Genomic DNA, 17,498 nt, shown 5'->3' on the forward strand with positions numbered 1-17,498 from the left:
ATGAGGGCGGGGCTGTAAAAGGTGACTGGGGTAGAAAACAGCCAATTAGAGCATAGAAATTATGTCATCGACTGTAGGTAAGAGCTCCGACCGGTGATGATCAAGGAAGGAAGGAAGGAAACGGAGTAGCTCTTAAAGGGACAATACATCAACCCCTGCAGAGGATTGTAACTTCCTTACAGATGCTTGAAGTGCATAGATAGGTATCACTGGCGCTCATGGATTCAGTCTTCTGACTTTTAGAAAGAAGACAGGGAAAGCAACGTTGGAAACAATTTAGTTCAAAGACAGGCAGTGCCTTGCACTGGCTTGGAAAGAAGCCTCTACCGATTTTAGTGCAACTCTCTTGCAAGTAAACCTTGCAAGATGAGGGAGCTTGTAGACATCCTTTTTTATACTCGCCTGTAAATCAAACGGACAGGACACAGAATCTTTCAAAACGCGTGCTCAGTTTCTAGCATAACGAAAAGCAGTATCTCACAACCTGATGCCCTCCATCAGTTTCAATCATCCTGGCCAATGGTCAGGGATAATAGGCGTTTTTCAAAACAGCAGGAAAGCGCAGGGTTGGGCAGTAAAGTATGCAGCATGTATGGGGCTTAGTTGGAATAAAATGAAAGGATCTGAACAAACTTTCTTTGATTAGAATCATAGCAATTGCCTAACTAGAGCTAAATGAATACATTGGCTATTTACACAAGAACAACATATCCAGAAAAAGAGAAAGCTGTAATTCTTGTAGAGTGTAATTATATTTATGTTTAAACAGAATAAACACCCACCTCTGTCTAAATATGCATAGGACTGCACCTTTAGCTAGTCCATACTTTCCTACTTGTGGTTCACAAGTGATTGAAACTGCAGTTATACCTCTGCAGACTTTAATCCAAAAGCAGTTAAACAACAGCAAACTGAAAATATTTAAATTCCAGCATGATTGTAGCCCTACAAAAACAATGCAAATATAGCAAAGACCACAGATACAAAAATTATTCCCCAACTGCTTTTTAATCAGCTATACACACAAAAAAGAAGTATACAAGATGATAACCCATTATTTGTTTCCTCAACAGAACAATCTGGCTCTTCCAGCTCCTAAAAAGCTCCTATATCAACCAGTTTATTACACACACATAATGTGAAGTCGTTGCCAGTGCTTTCCTTCTAGAAGCTGATTGAGTTAGAATTGTCACCCCAGATCACTTTCTTGTCTCTTTCCCTATGAGCTAGGATAGGGAACTGTTTCTTTGGTTACTGGAGTTAGTGCACTGAACACTTCTGTTACAGGAAGTCATAGCATACTAGCTACATGCCAAAGGATTTCTCTCATATTTTCATTTATGGGTATCATAATTTACAAATTAGGGTTGCAATCCTAAAGCAATTTGAAAGAAGAAAGACCAGTTAATTTAATGGGGCATACCATTCAGTAAACATACATAGAATCACTTTGTATTTGTGTTTATATTTATATGAAAATGCACTCCAGAATAACATTCTTGGCACCATATTTCCAGGATTAGTGTTTTGTGCTTTTCTAGACACTAGAACTTTCAACCACTAGCATGAATTTGATCAGCTGCTTTGTAATCAGGATTTTATTAAGTAAGTTTGACAGTTCAAGTTTCAGCTCCTTCATTAGATTTTATCCTATGATGGTATAAATCTGTTCAAAGGCTTCATTACTAAATTCATCCTCTTACCACATGCCTTTCTGCCAGCAATCTTTCCATCATTTGAGAAAGCATGAACTATCAATGCTTGACAGTATAGCTGAAGTCAATCCATCTATTGAGGATTTTGAGATTTATTAAATATACAGGCAAATACCAAGTTATATATTTTTCCCACAAGGTGCTTGTGGACTCCTCCAAAACTATTGGTAGAATGTAGGTGGACACACATATATCTCATTCGCAATTTACTTCATGTACCATCACATCAAAGACTGTAAGATGGGAATAAATAAATCCTTTTAGCCAAAGAGGCAAAGTTAATTTCAGGTAAGTTTTCAGGGGCCACATTCCAGGGTGAATGGAACCGAAGTCTAAAGAGATGGGGACAAAACAAAAGAGGTGGAGATAAAAATGTCAGTTTATTGTTACTAAAGGTAGTTATTGCAGTAACAAAGCCTTAGAAGTATTTCAACCTTTAAGAAGTTGGAAAGATCTGCATAAAAGCTGGGAAACCATCAAACAATTAATGGTTGGATAAGAGGGGGCATAGTCAGAAAGGAGCATGGCCAGAAGGCTGGATTTGGCCTTGCACCTGAGGTTCTCACCCCTGCAATAAGGAATCTGGTAGTCTGAATGTTGATAAACCCACTATATATAATGTATTTGAAGTGCAATAGCTCTGAATACCTTCCATATCTGAACTTCCATAAGTGGTCTTTTTATTTTTATGAAGATTTTTAGGTTTATATAGAATATTTCTGTATCCCCCACTTCTGTACACTTAGTCACTAACACACTGAGAAGACATTGGATACCCTCTCATTTGGGTGGGACATTTCCTCACTTCACTATACTTAAATCCCCCTATTTGTGGAAACAGCAAAAGCTAATAATGTTGAAGGTAACTAATCAGTATTACATTAGTCATAGTATGAAGCCTATGATAAAGTTTGAATAGTCTAACTAAGACAACTCCCATCCTAAAGGATACTGGAGTCCATAGCATAGTGCATAGTATTTATTTTTCTGACATCCTCTGACCTCTAGTGGTCTTCTCATATGATAGCTTTTCCTGTGTGATATTATTTAACAGTAAAAGTCAAGTCACAGGGCCAACACCTTTATTATTAGAACATTATTATTAAAACTGGGATATCATTATTTAAAAGACATTGCTATAATTATAATTAATTGCTATAATTATAATTAATTTATAAGATCAATCTGAGGATCAAGCCCAGGAGCCTGGGACACATCTCAACATTAAGTTACAGACCTTCCCAACTGCTAGCATAGTTATTGTTTTTCTACTTTGTTGTAAACTGCCCAGAGAGTGTTGGCTACAGTCAGTAAGAAATAAAATGAATAAATAAATAATAGTTGCATTAAACTTTCATTATATTAAAAACACAAAGAATCTTGTGGCATCTTGAAAATTTATTTTTAGTGACAATGCAGCCAGTCTTCATGATATTGACCATAGTTAAAAAGGAAGTTTTTTAGCATTCCAACTCCAAAACCTGTTTTATATAACAAAACAAAAATGTAATATTCAGGGAACTCCATGGTTTTATGCTAACTGCGGTCAAACTAGTTACAGCAAAACCCTGGAAAGACTTAGATGATTCAACTATGGCCCAATAATAACAAATGCTGTCTTTATTTTATTTTGGTCATAGACCACTAAAATTAAGCAATAACTAATAAAATATTAATACAATAACATAGGTAAAAGCACAACACAACTAATTAAAATACTTAGGGTCTTAAAATGCAGTATAACTAATAAGTGAAGTAAAATACTCTAAGCATTAAATTAAATTAAATTATTAATTAAATTAAATTATTACAAGTCATTAATACTCACAAACCTCAATTTCCATACATTTATAGTAGCTGCACAAAAGCTTGCCACTTTTATAGTGACTTCTGGGTCATAATCAGACAGTAAATATGCTAGATGTTGTTCATTTGCTCTCCCTGGGAACTGTTGTATAATAGGGGTTAAAAGTCTTAATAAAAAGTGCAGTATAGCAAAACACGCCTTGTAATTTCCATTCCTCCCTTCCCACAGGGGCACACCCTGTCATGGTACAGCTTCTTTCTGAATATTCTGTCCAGTGAGGCTGAGGGTAATACATTAAATCTTGTCTATGTAAAAGCTTTCCTAAATTTGGGATACAAGATTTGAACAAGCATTTTGCCGGTAAACCCCATCTCCTTTTATCTCTATATGCAGAGTGTCTTAAGGCTGTACTTACATGGTTTTATAGCTCCACATTCTGAATACATTGTTTAAGCATCATTTTAGCTTTTTAATTCCCTAATGCTACTAAGCTGTCGATTGTCAATCCAAGTTTGTGCATTTCTGATAAAGCTGAATTTTCCATTTTGTGTGGCATGTATCAATTAGTATAAGGCAGGCCAAGCCCACTGAAGAAAAGATCACCTTTAGCCAGTAGAGGATCTTAAGGATCCATGCTTGGGGCTCCACAGAGAGTTGCCTGATGTCCACGTATGCACACACTTTAGGAACATAGCCTGGGATTCCCAGCACTGTACAAAGGAACATAGTGCAACTGTTATATGCACAAAGTTGCGATGCATACAGCATCTGGGAGATAACTTTAGCCTGAAATATTTTTTATTATTATTTTATTTTATTTTTCGATTTATATCCTGCCTTTTTCCTACAAACGGCTCAAGGCAGCTTACATCATTCTCCTCCTCCATCTTATCCCCACAACAACCCTGTTAGGTAGGTTGGGCTGGGAGTCTGTGACTGGCCCAAAGTCACCCATTTAACTTCATGGCTGAGGAGGGATTAGAACCCAGATCGTCTGACTTCCAGTCCCATGCTCTTAACCACTACACCACACTGACTCTAAATGAATGGTTGAGGGAAGATATTGGACTCCTTTCACAAAAATGCAAGAGAGCCTAAATGCTCCTTTTTGTATTTTCAGTAGGATATTTAATTTGTGGACACCATGAGCCAAAAGAATACAAAATTATGGCCAAGTATCTAAAGGATGTAACCAATTAAACGAGGAAGTTATTGATCTTCCACTTATAATGCTTCTTCCTGAAGATTATAACCTCAGACTTAGCATAGTAAATTGTCAGTAATTCATTTGTACAGCAGTGAGTAGTAAGTCCAGTAGTTAGTAGTAAGTCTAGTCTTAAGCTTGTCAGGGAAAGCAACAATGCAACATCTGCATATAAACATATAGACACAGAGATTTTGCCAATTTTGAAGAGTGGAAACATACATCTGCCAAGGTGTTAACTAATGAGTTAATATAAAATTTAAATCAGGTGGGGAGCAAGTGTACAACTTTGCTTTAACCAGTGGATGTATGAATCTTTTCAGCTGGATGTCCTATTCTATTGCATTTGATCCATAAACTAATGTTGGAATGTAAACTGTGCATCAAAGTTAGAAGCTACCTGTCAGTGTCTGAGCTTCAAATTTTTCCCATAGCCTAGCTCTCAAAAGCAAATCAAATGCTGACATAAAATCGATAAAGGCTGCATAAAGAGCCACTCCAGATGTTATTGCACATTTTTCAATGAGAAGATGGAGGATAATGTCCTGATATATAGACAGTCTGCAAGCCTTAAATCCTGCTTGTTCATCAGCTATAATATTGTCTTATTCCATCCAACAAATTATTTTTTCATTGAGATGGAAAACATACAATGTACTTGTGCGTTTACAAAATACAATGCTTAATAGACGAATAGGTGTATAGTTTGATGGATCTGATATTTCCTTTTTTTGTATTTTGGGATAATTATTGCAAGCCCCCAGTCTGCTGGGATACACCCTGAATGGTCAACATGTGTAATTAGGGCTATCAGAATGGATGCCTATCAGTCAATGTTAGAACTGTTTTTAACAGTAGTCTCAATGGCTCCTCCTCTTCTTCAACTAGCATTACTTTCACTCAATAAAGCATATTTCTCAAGGGTTGCATCACTTTTTTCATCTTAGCACCATCCTTTTAAACTATCTCAGATGCTGTATTAGGCATTCCAGGCACCTCAGGATGTGGGTTGTACTTTTCCTTCACTGAATGGTATCACTATCCTCTTTGTAAAGAAGAAACACTGAAGGTTCCTGCCATAAGCATATGCCAAAAAGCGGATCAGTGATAGTTGGTTAGGATTCATATGAATATATAATCCAACACAACTATATTTTGTAAAAAATAAATGCTCCTTTGGCCTCAGTACAACAGGGATGTCTCCGCATGGAGGATTGCAAGAGAGCCAGTGTATTACTGTTAAAAGTGTGGGACAGGGACTCAGGAAATCTGGGTTCTAGTTCCCACTCAGCCACAGCACTCACTGGGTGAATTTGGGCCAATCACAGACTCTCAGCCCAACCTAGCTCACAGAGCTGTTGTTGTGAGAATAAGATTGAGACAATTATGTAAGCTGCCTTGAGTTTCTTGAAAGAAAAAAAGGTGGGATATAAATATATAAAATTACAAACATCCTATGCAGAGCAGGAAGAGCTTTCCAAATCAGCCAGTTGGCTGAAGTGCTTTGGACAAGGAGGTTGGAGCACTGCCAAGCGGTGCTGGGTGCAGTCTCCTCCCATGCCTGTCTACCCACACCCAGAATGCCTTTTTCAAGCATTCTCTGGGTTTTTCTTATGACCCTGGAGATGCAGTAGATACAGTTATTTCTGTGCTATCTGGAAGCAGGAATGAGGGTGATTTGAACACAAATCCCCAGCTCTGAGGTCAGGGCTTGGTTTCTGGCATTAGAACTGGAAATCCCTAGGATCCCTCTGTCAGACTATTAACAGATAAAGGGTTTTAAGTTTTTGCACTGTATAATTATTGAAAATATATTTTAAAACTTTAAAAAAAGAAAATTCCTAATCTCCATGATGGGGAATATTGAAATCATATAATAAATATTCTCATTTGCAGAAACCTTAAAGCTCACATTTTAAAAGGTAAGACTCCTAATTATTTTAGGGTGATCTCCCAAGCAAAGGAAGGAGATTTATGCCTTCTCGGCTTTAACAAAGTGGTCAGTCTCAGATGCCCCGCAGAGCACTCACTGGGTGCAAAGCTCCCTTTTTAAATAACTTGACATATTCCAGAGGGGTATCCTTGTAAGTCTGTTGCGATAACAACAAAACATATAAAAAAGAGTATTATGACACCTAAAGACTAACAGATTTATTATGGCATAAACTTTCATGCACTGAAGTTCATTCCATCAGATGAAGTTTAAAATCTTAGAGTATGTTTGCATATAAATACATAAAGCGTGCACACACGCGTGCGCATGCACACACACACACACACACACACACGGGCTGGGGCTGGTGGTGGATAGGAATTGTAAATAGTCAGAGGGAATGAAATGTAGAAAGTACAGATGGTGAGAATGGCCCTAATTATGGTGGCTATTCACAAGATTCTTGCTGAGTGATAAAACAGAGACACCCTTACACTGAACTGTTTGATAAACTGCAGCAACTGTTCCACATGGGAAGCTGTTTTAGCTGGTAATTCTGTGGTGTTCTGTTGACCTTAAAACATCTCATCAATAACTTCTCACACTTCTCACTGGCTAGTAGGTCACACTTGCTTTACAGTCAGCCACCAACCCCAGCCTCACCAGCAACCAGATCATTTACATATTTATACTTTCATGTTTCATGTGATAGTGATGATGATGCTGTTAAAGCCACAATTAAAATATAATTTAAAATATTTTTTATAACAATAACCTTATAACAACAGTACCAGGAAAGGTAAAATGAAACGGGATGATTAATTAATTATAAGTCAGGGAAAGCCTGGGTGAACAGGTATATTTTCAGAAGGCATTTGAAAGATGCCAAGTTGTCCACCTTCTGAGCTGCATGAGGAAATCTTCTAAAGAATGGCCACTGCTACCAAGAAGGTCTGCCATCAAGGCATTACTCAGGAATATTTTATAATCCTGGAATTTGTGCTAAGGCCTCCTCCAACAATATTGTTAGCTTGGGGGGGGGTGTGTGGGGGGGTGGATTTATAGGAAGGCAGTCTGCTAGATATCCTGGCCCTAAATTGTTTATTTAGTTTTTATACCTACCAATAGCCAAAAGGTTCTCTGGGTCGGTAAAAAGGTTAAAAAGAACATGTAAACAAAAAGAACAGAAGATCGTATCACAATAAAACAACAGAACAATAAAACCAATAAACTATAACAAACCCACAGCATAATAAACCCATATCCATTCAAGATCTGCTCTACCTTCAAAACAAGGGATGGAAGAGATTTTAGGCACACATTTTACAAGACTGAAAGTTACAAACACAGTTAAGGTAAGTCAAGAAATGATACACACTGAATAGTATAGTTAGTGGCTATTGCTAAGATTTAAAAACACATCGTCAAACATATAGGTCTAGTGCAAATGTACAATCCTGTGGTCTCCCCATTGACCCCCCAATCCTTAAATAGTCAAAACATTATATCCACTAGCTAATCTTTTTTCCCTTAGTTAAATGGGAATTAGGTTAGTCTTATACATGGTGAAAGCAAGTATAGATATAATCCATAACCCTTTTTTAGAGCTTTATGTGCCAATAACAAACCCAACTCTGTCCCCATGTCTACTTTGGAAACAACATTACTGGGTCTAATAATTTCATGCACAAATCAGAAGCATACTCATCATCCGGTATGATTTGTGTCATTGTTTGACAGCAAAGCCCTACTACATTTTACATGGGACAAACAAGCCAGTTAACTATAGGAAAATGTAAATGGACACAAATCTGTGGTGAGAAATGGCAAGACTAAAATGTTTAACATCAAAGATAGATTGCAAAGTAAAAGGTTTGAACTACATTTCATCAAAAGGTCCAACCAGGGTACCAAAGGTATAAACATGAATAACTTTGAAAGCAGGAATTCATATTCCCATTACGTGTTACTTTGTAGGATCCACAGTAATAAAAAGCTCTGCTCCTAGTGTAGGAGTACAAATCCTCAAATGAAACATTAAAGGATTTTCTTGTTCAATTTAGGATGATACCAAATGCATCTTGTGGGTGACACATACTTGGGGACACTTGGTGTAATAATATATCATGATCGGATGCATATGTGTATCTTTTTAAAACATAAGAGGAGCCATGCTGGATCAGAACAAGAGTCTAACTAGCATCCTGTTCACACAGTGGTCACAGTAGGACATGAGTACAACTGCACCTTCCTGCCCATGTTCCCCAGCAACTGACGTGGAGGCAGCATACAGCCAATCAGGACTAACAGCCATTGTTAGCCTTCTCCTTCAGGAATCAATCCAATCCTTAAAAAACAAAACAAAAAATTGCTGGCCATCATTGCATCTTGTGAAAGTGAATTCCATAGTTGAACTATATGCTGTGTGAAGAAATACTATCTTTGATGTATCTTTAATCTCCCAGTGATCAGCTGCATGGATTGACTGGGTTCTGGTACGGGAAGAGTCCTCCTATCCATGTTCTCCACCTATCCATGTTCTCCACATCATGTATAATTCTGTGTATCTCTACAATGTCTCTACTTGCTAGCTTTTCTTCCAAGCTAAGCAATCCCAACCCTAACCCTAAACCTTTCTTCACAGGGGAGTTGCTCCAGCTTCTCAATAATTTTAGTTGCCCTTTTCCGCACTTTTCCATCTTTATAATAGTCTTTCTCAGCTGCAGTAACTAGAATTTTTGTACAGATTGTACAGAGCAGGGTTGCAGCATAGATTTGCTTAAGGGCAGAATGAGAATGTCAGATTTCAGTTCCTTTCCTAATTATGCCTAACATGGCATCATTATGAATTTTTCACAATCACTGCACAGGGTGTCAACATTTTATTTGAGCTGTCCATCATAACCCCATGATCTCTGACAGTTTCAAATATTCCAGATTTTGTGTTTCTGAAATTCAATGCAGTGCACTAAAGAAGCAAGATGAGCTACTACTGGTCAGTAAAAATATTGATCCCCCCCCCCCACCAATTTCTACCCTACTTTTTGTTTTATAAAGCTCAAAGCAGCTAAAATATTAATACTGTTAAGAAATAATATTAATACATAATTAATGAACAATATATCAAAACAAAAAGGGAATGATAAAATAGAACCCATATTTACAAGTCCAAACGACCCAAATAGTACTGGCAGGATATGTGTAACAAAAATAGTGGCTACTTGCTGAAGTAGGCCAGGCTGGACACTACACAGAAACTCAGGGCAAACGGTTATATTTGCCTTTCCATAAATCATGCTCAAGGCACATTAACAACAGTTATAAACGAATAATCACGTAATTGAAAGACAGTTGAAAAACCATAAAGGAGCCAACAAGCTGAATAAAACGTAACAAAAGATCAACTATTAATATGAACTAGTCAAATGCTGACCAAACAGGATGATTTCCCAAAAAAGATGATCAATGATGTGGCAAGGCACATTCTTCTATGGCAGGATGAGACCTGAGGTTGAATTTAGTCCCTCAAACCACAATTGAACCTTCTAGAATTTCTGAATAAGTTATGCCCTCTTTGCCTAGCTCTACCCTCTTTCCCCAACCACTTGTCATTTGGTGGTTTCCTGGCTTATATGCAGTGTTTTCTGCATTTGAATAGAAGAAATTACTCTCCTAAGGCTGTTACTGGAACTAAAAATTTTCCACTAGGAAATTCTGATAGTTCTGGTATTTTTGCCCCAGTCTTCTTGCCACACCCAAGAACTTCTCTGAAATTAAATTCATCCTTTGGGCTGCTAAAGGATCTGTATCCCTATCCTACCAACTCAAGTTCTGAAACGTGAGGGAAGCTATGGAAAAGGCGCTCTCCCTCAGGTGCACCAGTTATAACTCGGCAATTGGTGGGACATGCCAAAGAGACTCTCCAAGATCTGAACTATCAGGCAGGATCATACAGGAGCCCAGGCCTCTGCTCCCATATTGCTGCCCATTATAGTGTATACATGGCTTCTAGCATAAGAATTAGGCTTGGGAGCAACTTGTCAAATAAAATGTATACAGGTATAGGCACTGCAAGTCTTGGTTTTATAGAAGGTCATCAAATTAAAATAAGAAACCTGCAGCACACAAGAACTAAGTTCTAAAAGAACAAATGACTTCTATTATTTTCTGTTGAGGGTTAACTCAAGGAGAGAATGAAGGAATACTGGCAGCACAATGAACCTAAGATACCATCTGTGGCAAGTTTAACATAGCTTACATGAAAAGAACTGCTCTGGAGCTCCTTGTTCCACCAATGTGGCCATCAATCCATTCTGCTAGCATGTGTTGATAAAGTCAAATGGAAATTAGCATATTCCATAATAGCAGACTGTTTCTCTGAGTGTGAAACCTTATGTCAGGGAATGGGAGATGGATACAGAATCATGGATTAAGACATAGTTGGCTATATGAATAGGACTACTATCTTCTGAACATAAAATATTTGTTGCTTTTATCTTGTAAAGGAAACATATATTAGATCTACCCTTATTGCAGCTTGACTGATTTTTGTAACCTAGCTTACCTCCATTTATGCAATCCTGTTTTTAGTTAACTATGTTCCTATCAATTCAGTGCTTGAAACCAGTGACTAACAGAATAACACCTTGTCCACCTCTATTTCAATGTTGTTTTCTGGATTATTTACAACTACTCATAAACTACAATAAAATACAATACATAAACAAACATGGTAGAATAACAGGACTCCTTAAATAGGTTATGTACCTTCCTACCCCATGTCCAACTCAGCGCTATTAAATGGCTCGGTAGTCTTAAACTGGAGCCAGGATAGTTGAGTTGGTACAAGATGACCTCAATGAGATTGTTTCATAATTGGAGAGGGGCACCTCCAAGAAGGCCCTCCATTTTGTTGCCACTGAGATGGCAGTCAGAGGAAGGCACCAGATGATCATTGCCTGGGTAGATTACAGTTGGATGAAGTATTCCATCAAATATCACATTCCCAAGCTGTGTAGGGCTTTATACTGTCTAGTGAAATGATGCAACTTTGATAAAATTGGATTCAGATTAAGTTTCACTACAAAAGATTGTATTGGAAAAAACTATGATGTAATGAATGAAATGGAGAGGAAACATTCTGAAACCAAAAATAGAGTTTGGGAGTTAATTATAAAACCATGGGATCACAGGAAGGAAATTTGAATGATATTTAAGGAAGCTTTCCCTAACATAGTGATCTCTAGATGTTTTGGCCTGCAACTCCAAGCATTCTTGACCAGTGGCCAAACTGGCTGATGCTGATGTTAAAAATCAAAACATCTTACGAATACAAGGTTGGGGGAGGCTGTCTTCAAAATAAAACTCTTGACTGTACATTTAAGAAATGGTGATAAAAGGAAGCTATTACCTACAATTTGAATAATTCATTGATTAAAACTGAGGGTCAAATTTAAGTTTATTTATTTATTAGTAGCCAAATAGATCAAATGAGCTCTCTAGGCAACGTACAGCAATAAAATTACAACCAAACAATTAAATTAGTTGGCTCATGAGTAACTGTCTCTGTGGCTGACTGCCCAAAACATTCTGAAATGAGAATCTCATCATCATCTTGTTATGCACATAAAAATAAATACCTTTTGTGGTAAGAAACTGATGTAAGGACATGCTCCTTTAAAATAATTACAAAGCTATTTGAAACCTTTTTCACTGGTCCCTACGAAGCGTCTTACAATGGTATGTTATGCTCTTATGACTTATGATTGTAATGTCATAAATATCATTTGATTTTTAGAATTATTGAAGCTATACTATTAATTTGATTTCTATCCCACTTTTTCCCAATGAACCCAAAGAGGATTACATAATCCTCATCCTCCTGCTCTTTATCTTACCCCCCACAAGATCCTTGTGAGGTTGCTTGGGCTGTGAGTCTGTGACTGGTCCAAAGTCACTCAGTTGGCTCCACGGTTGAGCAGGGATGCTTGAATCCCAGTCCCATACTTTTAACCACTACACCACACTGGCCCTCATACCTTTAACACTGTGTCAAACATATAATTATGTAATAAAAGAAAGTTCATACAAATTATGGTTTGTCATGATAGGAAGAAGTCACAAACACACGTCCACCTTCCTTCTGGTATGACAACAAAAAGAGATGCATTGTTTTTGTTTCCACTTCTTTAATAACTACACATTAGCATTACATCCAAACTGGAGTCCCCATCATTTTTAGGCCTGTAGGAACATTCAATTATTTGAGAAACTGCCATGTGTAGCAGCAGCAGCACAAAAAGGAGGATGCAGCTAATAATAAAACAGCAATCATAAGGGCCTGGCTAGTGCAAGGAGCAAGCAGCTTATTCAAAAACTGAGTGCAAGCAGAGATTGGGTCTGAACCACTAAGCCAAACCATGTACTTGACTTTACAAAAATACAACAAAATACCAATTTCCAAGAAAGCATACTGGTTTCCCTACTTCTATTCCCAACGTAAGTATTGTAAGTCGTCCTAGGATGATTTCCGTGTAGGATGGGGTAAAAATATTTTAAATAAATAAACATTCTCTCTGGTTCAGTCACTCCGTGCCCTACCTGGTGCTGCAGCCTTCCTGCCCCCAGAAGGTAGAGAGGAAGGGGAGGGGGAGAAAAAGAGCAAGGCTATGGACTGGAGAGACAAAAATAGCAAGGAAAAGGAAGGAAAAGGAAGGAAAAGAAATAGCAAAATTTAGCAGAGGGGACAGAATGAACAAGGGCAGGGGTTGGGAAGGAAGCAAAATATTGAGCTTAAGGGAGGGGACAGCAAGGCTAGAATCTTGGAAAGAACTAGAAAAGAGAAGGAAAAACAAGGCTGGGGCTGACGAGGAGAAAACACAGAGGAAAAAGGTTGTATGGTTGGAAGGAAAATGTGCAAGAATGAGAGGGGTTCTTCCCTTCTGGCTGGATACACTTTTGATCTGATTGACTCTTTCCTCCACAGAAGTGGGAGTTAACCCTTTCCTATCTTCTCCATCCATTTCCTGTCATGGAACAGTACATTCTGATTTATAACAGTCCTCATAGCCACAACCATCCTAGGAGAATTAAAAACAAAAACAGGCAGCAGCAATATTAAATAGACCACAAGGCAGCTCTTTAGGACAACTCAGTTTTCTTTAGCTAATCAAATAAAATTAAGCGTATCCTAAAAGAATATTTTCAGGAAGACTTTTAATGGGCCAGTCATGAAGATTATACATCGAATCCCTAAAAGACAATTGGACAGCAAATGGATAAATGAATATGGAAGCTATTTTAAAATGCAAGAAAAATTACACATAATGATAAATAACCTTATTCCCACAGATTGAGAAACTGAACCTGTCTAAGGAATAGAATGGATGTTTGCATTTTACTTCTCAAATCCCTATCTCCAAGAAGATGATTAAATGACTACAGTTACAGGTAGCAAACACTTCCAGGATACAGTTCAAGCTTCCTTTCATACACAGTCACTCAGAACATAGTGAAATTGTACTGTAGCCTTTGAAATAAAACTTTCTATGGAATGCAGTCATTCTCCAAATTGTTCCTTTCTTTTCGCTGGGAAATATTTTCTTTTTCTAAGCTTAATGTGCTATAGAAATCCCTGCTTTACTTCTTCAGTGAATGCTTCAATCCCATGACTGTGAAAGTAGCAGCAGTAAGCTTTTCATAGACTAGGAACATCAGTGCAGCAGTGAGGACTGTCTGGAGCAGCTTTGCTTCAAGCCCTTTATAGAGTCCTGCTAATCCGAAGTGCCTATAAAGAAACAGGTTTACTATATACCAGGAAAGCAGTTTCAATTATAACAAAATGGTAGACTATTTCTTACTCTATCTCCAAATTGAAATGAACATATGATGCCCTTTCCTCCCCATCAAGAATCACTCAGATTTTAGACAGATAATGTCCCTCACCTGTCCAACTATCAGTATTGTGCATGTTTGATCATCCAAGAAGCTATATCAAATATTTTGCCCATTAAGAGCTAAACCAACATCTTACAATCATAAAATTGCAAAGATGTCAAGGACATCTGCTTTCTGCTATGAAGTTAATGGAGTCAGTAGCATGTTGGCTTTAAATTGTTGCCCAAAGTAAACTATATACCACCACTTCTGTGTAAAAAGATATTGGGATGGCATATTTTTGGAGGGGAACTAGAAGAAAGAAGGGGACTTATGTTATCCCTCACCTGCTAAACCTCCACTCTAGTCCCATCTCTAGATGCTAAATGAGTATTGCAAACATTTTAGACATGTGTTTAAAAGATTTGTGAACTGCTTTTCAGAAAAGTTTCTACAACAGTTTACAAAAACACAAAATTTCAAAATTAAAGTATTAAAAACTATTACATTAAGATACATTAAATAGCCAGACAGAATAACAAAGACTTGTGCCAAAGGGGCAACAATGTTGGTACTAGGTTGGACCCCTGGGATGAAATTCAATGAACAGTGTGCCATCACTGAGAAGATTATCTCAGGTCATCAAAACTTTCCAATATTACCTTGGTATGTAGGCAGGCTGGGTCTGAAACCTTGACTTTAAAAGGGGGTGCCACAATATCATGAGAAATAATGCCATCTTGATTTGGCTTTGCATAGGACACACAGGCCATGAAGGACAGGTAGAACTAGACAACTACTTTGGCAGACTTTTGGGCAGGAAATATTAGCAGTCATCCCTTTCCGTGCATGATGCTTCTCATGCTGTTCATAGTAAATTGAGTTGATATCACTATACTTTACCATAGGATTGTTTTATTGTTATACATTCTCTTGCATATTTGTTGAGTGAAAAGATAGAATAAACAAAGGGGGAAAGGTATAATTGTGTAGTCAACAGAAGTAAATATATTTGGGAATGGGCAGCTTTTGCTTATTTAATTTAGCAACATAGGAAGCTCTTCCAATGCGTCAGACATGGAATTCCATGCAGTCCAAAACTGTCAACACTTACTGACAGGTTTCAGGCAGGAGTCTTTTCCAAATGTACCAGGAGATGCCCAGGATTGACCCTTGGGCCTTCTGTATGCAAAACTAGTGCTCCACTACTGAGCTCCCACCACTCCAGATTTCATGTGTACAGAACTGAAAGATTTCACAGAGAGGATTATGGTCTTCTCTGAAAATCTTAACATTTTGATACCAAATATTACTTTAAACTATAACTATTTAAGCTATTTTGTGTTCAAGATAATTGCACACAATTTACAATAACTTATCAAGGACATTCAATTAGACAGGAAGAAAGCCAATATTAAGAACTGTTTGGTGAGTAGGTTAAAAACACAAAACTTACCTTATTCTTTGTTGAAGAAGATAGAGAACATTTCTAAGACTACCTAGTCTCTTGTTTTCAGGATTCAGTCGGTGATGTCCAAACTGAAAAGGATACAAAATGTACAGTTTTTCCTGTGTTATTTTCTCCTTTTTTTTTGGTGGGGGGGGGGAGGTGTGACATCAGACAATTCAGAGAAATTTTGTAGTTCCATGCATGACAGAACAATACAGAACAGTTTGAACAAGCCATTCAATTCTGTACTTTGCTTATCTAAACATAATTCAGTACAGTTTGTTTATATGATTAAGATTTCATATCAATAATCATCTATAATCATCTTGTACTCACATACTCTGTATTAATATGTTCGCTGCTCAAGTCAGAACTTCACACTCCAGAAATTACAAAAAGTGAATATGTGTATTGATATGTATGCATAAAATTACAAATATAATGTTGATCAAGGAAACCTACATACAACAAAATCATGCAGACAACCAAATCTGTGATGGTAGTAGGAATATGCAGAGGAGAAAAATCTTGACATGTACTTATTTTTATTTATTAGATTTATATCCCACCTTTTCCTTAAAAAAAACAAACAAACAAGGATGCATACATCATTCTCCTCCTCCTTCTCTCAATCTTATCCCCACAACAACAACTCTGTGAGGTAGACTGGGCTGACAGTCTGTGACTAGCCCAAAGTCACCCAATTGGTTCAATGGCCATGCAGGGACCAGAACCTAGATCACCCAAGTCCTGCACTCTTAGCCTGCACCAGGAGGAAAAGTTATGGAGCTTCTAGTCCCTAAGCTCAGTTAGAAAGGTTACATTCAGGAAAGTAAGGAAGAAATCCTTCCTAAGTGCTAAATGAAATTATGAAGTCTAAGAATTTGCCTTTCAAACTATAAGGATCATATACATTTCATACAGGAGACGTCAAAGCAACTGTCTATTTCCCCGTTTGTTAGATGTGTAAATGCACACATGATGCAGGGTTTCTTCTTCTGCAAACATCAGTTGATGATTACTATTATACAGATTTCTAAAAGTTTCTACATATTTCAAGACACTAACCCCCTGCTATTGCAAGACACTAAGTTATGCCATCCCCTTCAGATGACTGTCCAGATGCCTTTTTAATGTCTCTAGTGAGGGAAAGCCCACAATTTCCCCAGGTTAGTTAGTTAGTTAGTTATTTAAAACATTTCTATGCTGCCCCATTCGCCGAAGCCTCAGGGCGGCTCACAACATAAAATTAAAATATAATATTCAAAATATAAAACAAATTAACAATATAAAATAAGTCACCCTGGCCAGATAAAATAAGCAAATAATATTAACAATTAAAATGACGTTTAAATAAAAAGGACTTCACCTGTCGCCGAAAAACAAATAATGACGGTGCCAGGCGGACCTCTCTGGGGAGCGCATTCCATAGATTGGGCGCCACCACAGAGAAAGCCCTCCTCCGAGTACCTACCCTCCTAATTTCTTTCACGGAGGGTTCCCGGAGAAGGGCC

General features: G+C 37.6%; 1 protein-coding gene across 2 annotated transcripts in view; it reads right to left on the reverse strand.

Moving 5' to 3' along the window:
• Positions 1-12,805: 12,805 nt before the first annotated feature.
• Positions 12,806-17,498, reverse strand: part of SLC25A17 (solute carrier family 25 member 17) — a 17,350-nt gene continuing 12,657 nt past the window's right edge. For both annotated transcript variants that reach the window (XM_044455472.1, XM_044455471.1), the window contains 2 exons: positions 15,991-16,073; positions 12,806-14,445 (listed from right to left, as the gene is read on the reverse strand). In XM_044455472.1, the coding sequence (XP_044311407.1) occupies positions 14,298-14,445; positions 15,991-16,073 (231 nt within the window). In that variant the 3' untranslated portion in view covers positions 12,806-14,297. The remainder of the gene's footprint in view (positions 14,446-15,990; positions 16,074-17,498) is intronic.

Source organism: Varanus komodoensis, unplaced genomic scaffold, assembly GCF_004798865.1.
Source record: "Varanus komodoensis strain SLA01 unplaced genomic scaffold, ASM479886v1 scaffold8, whole genome shotgun sequence".
Lineage (NCBI taxonomy): Eukaryota > Metazoa > Chordata > Lepidosauria > Squamata > Varanidae > Varanus > Varanus komodoensis.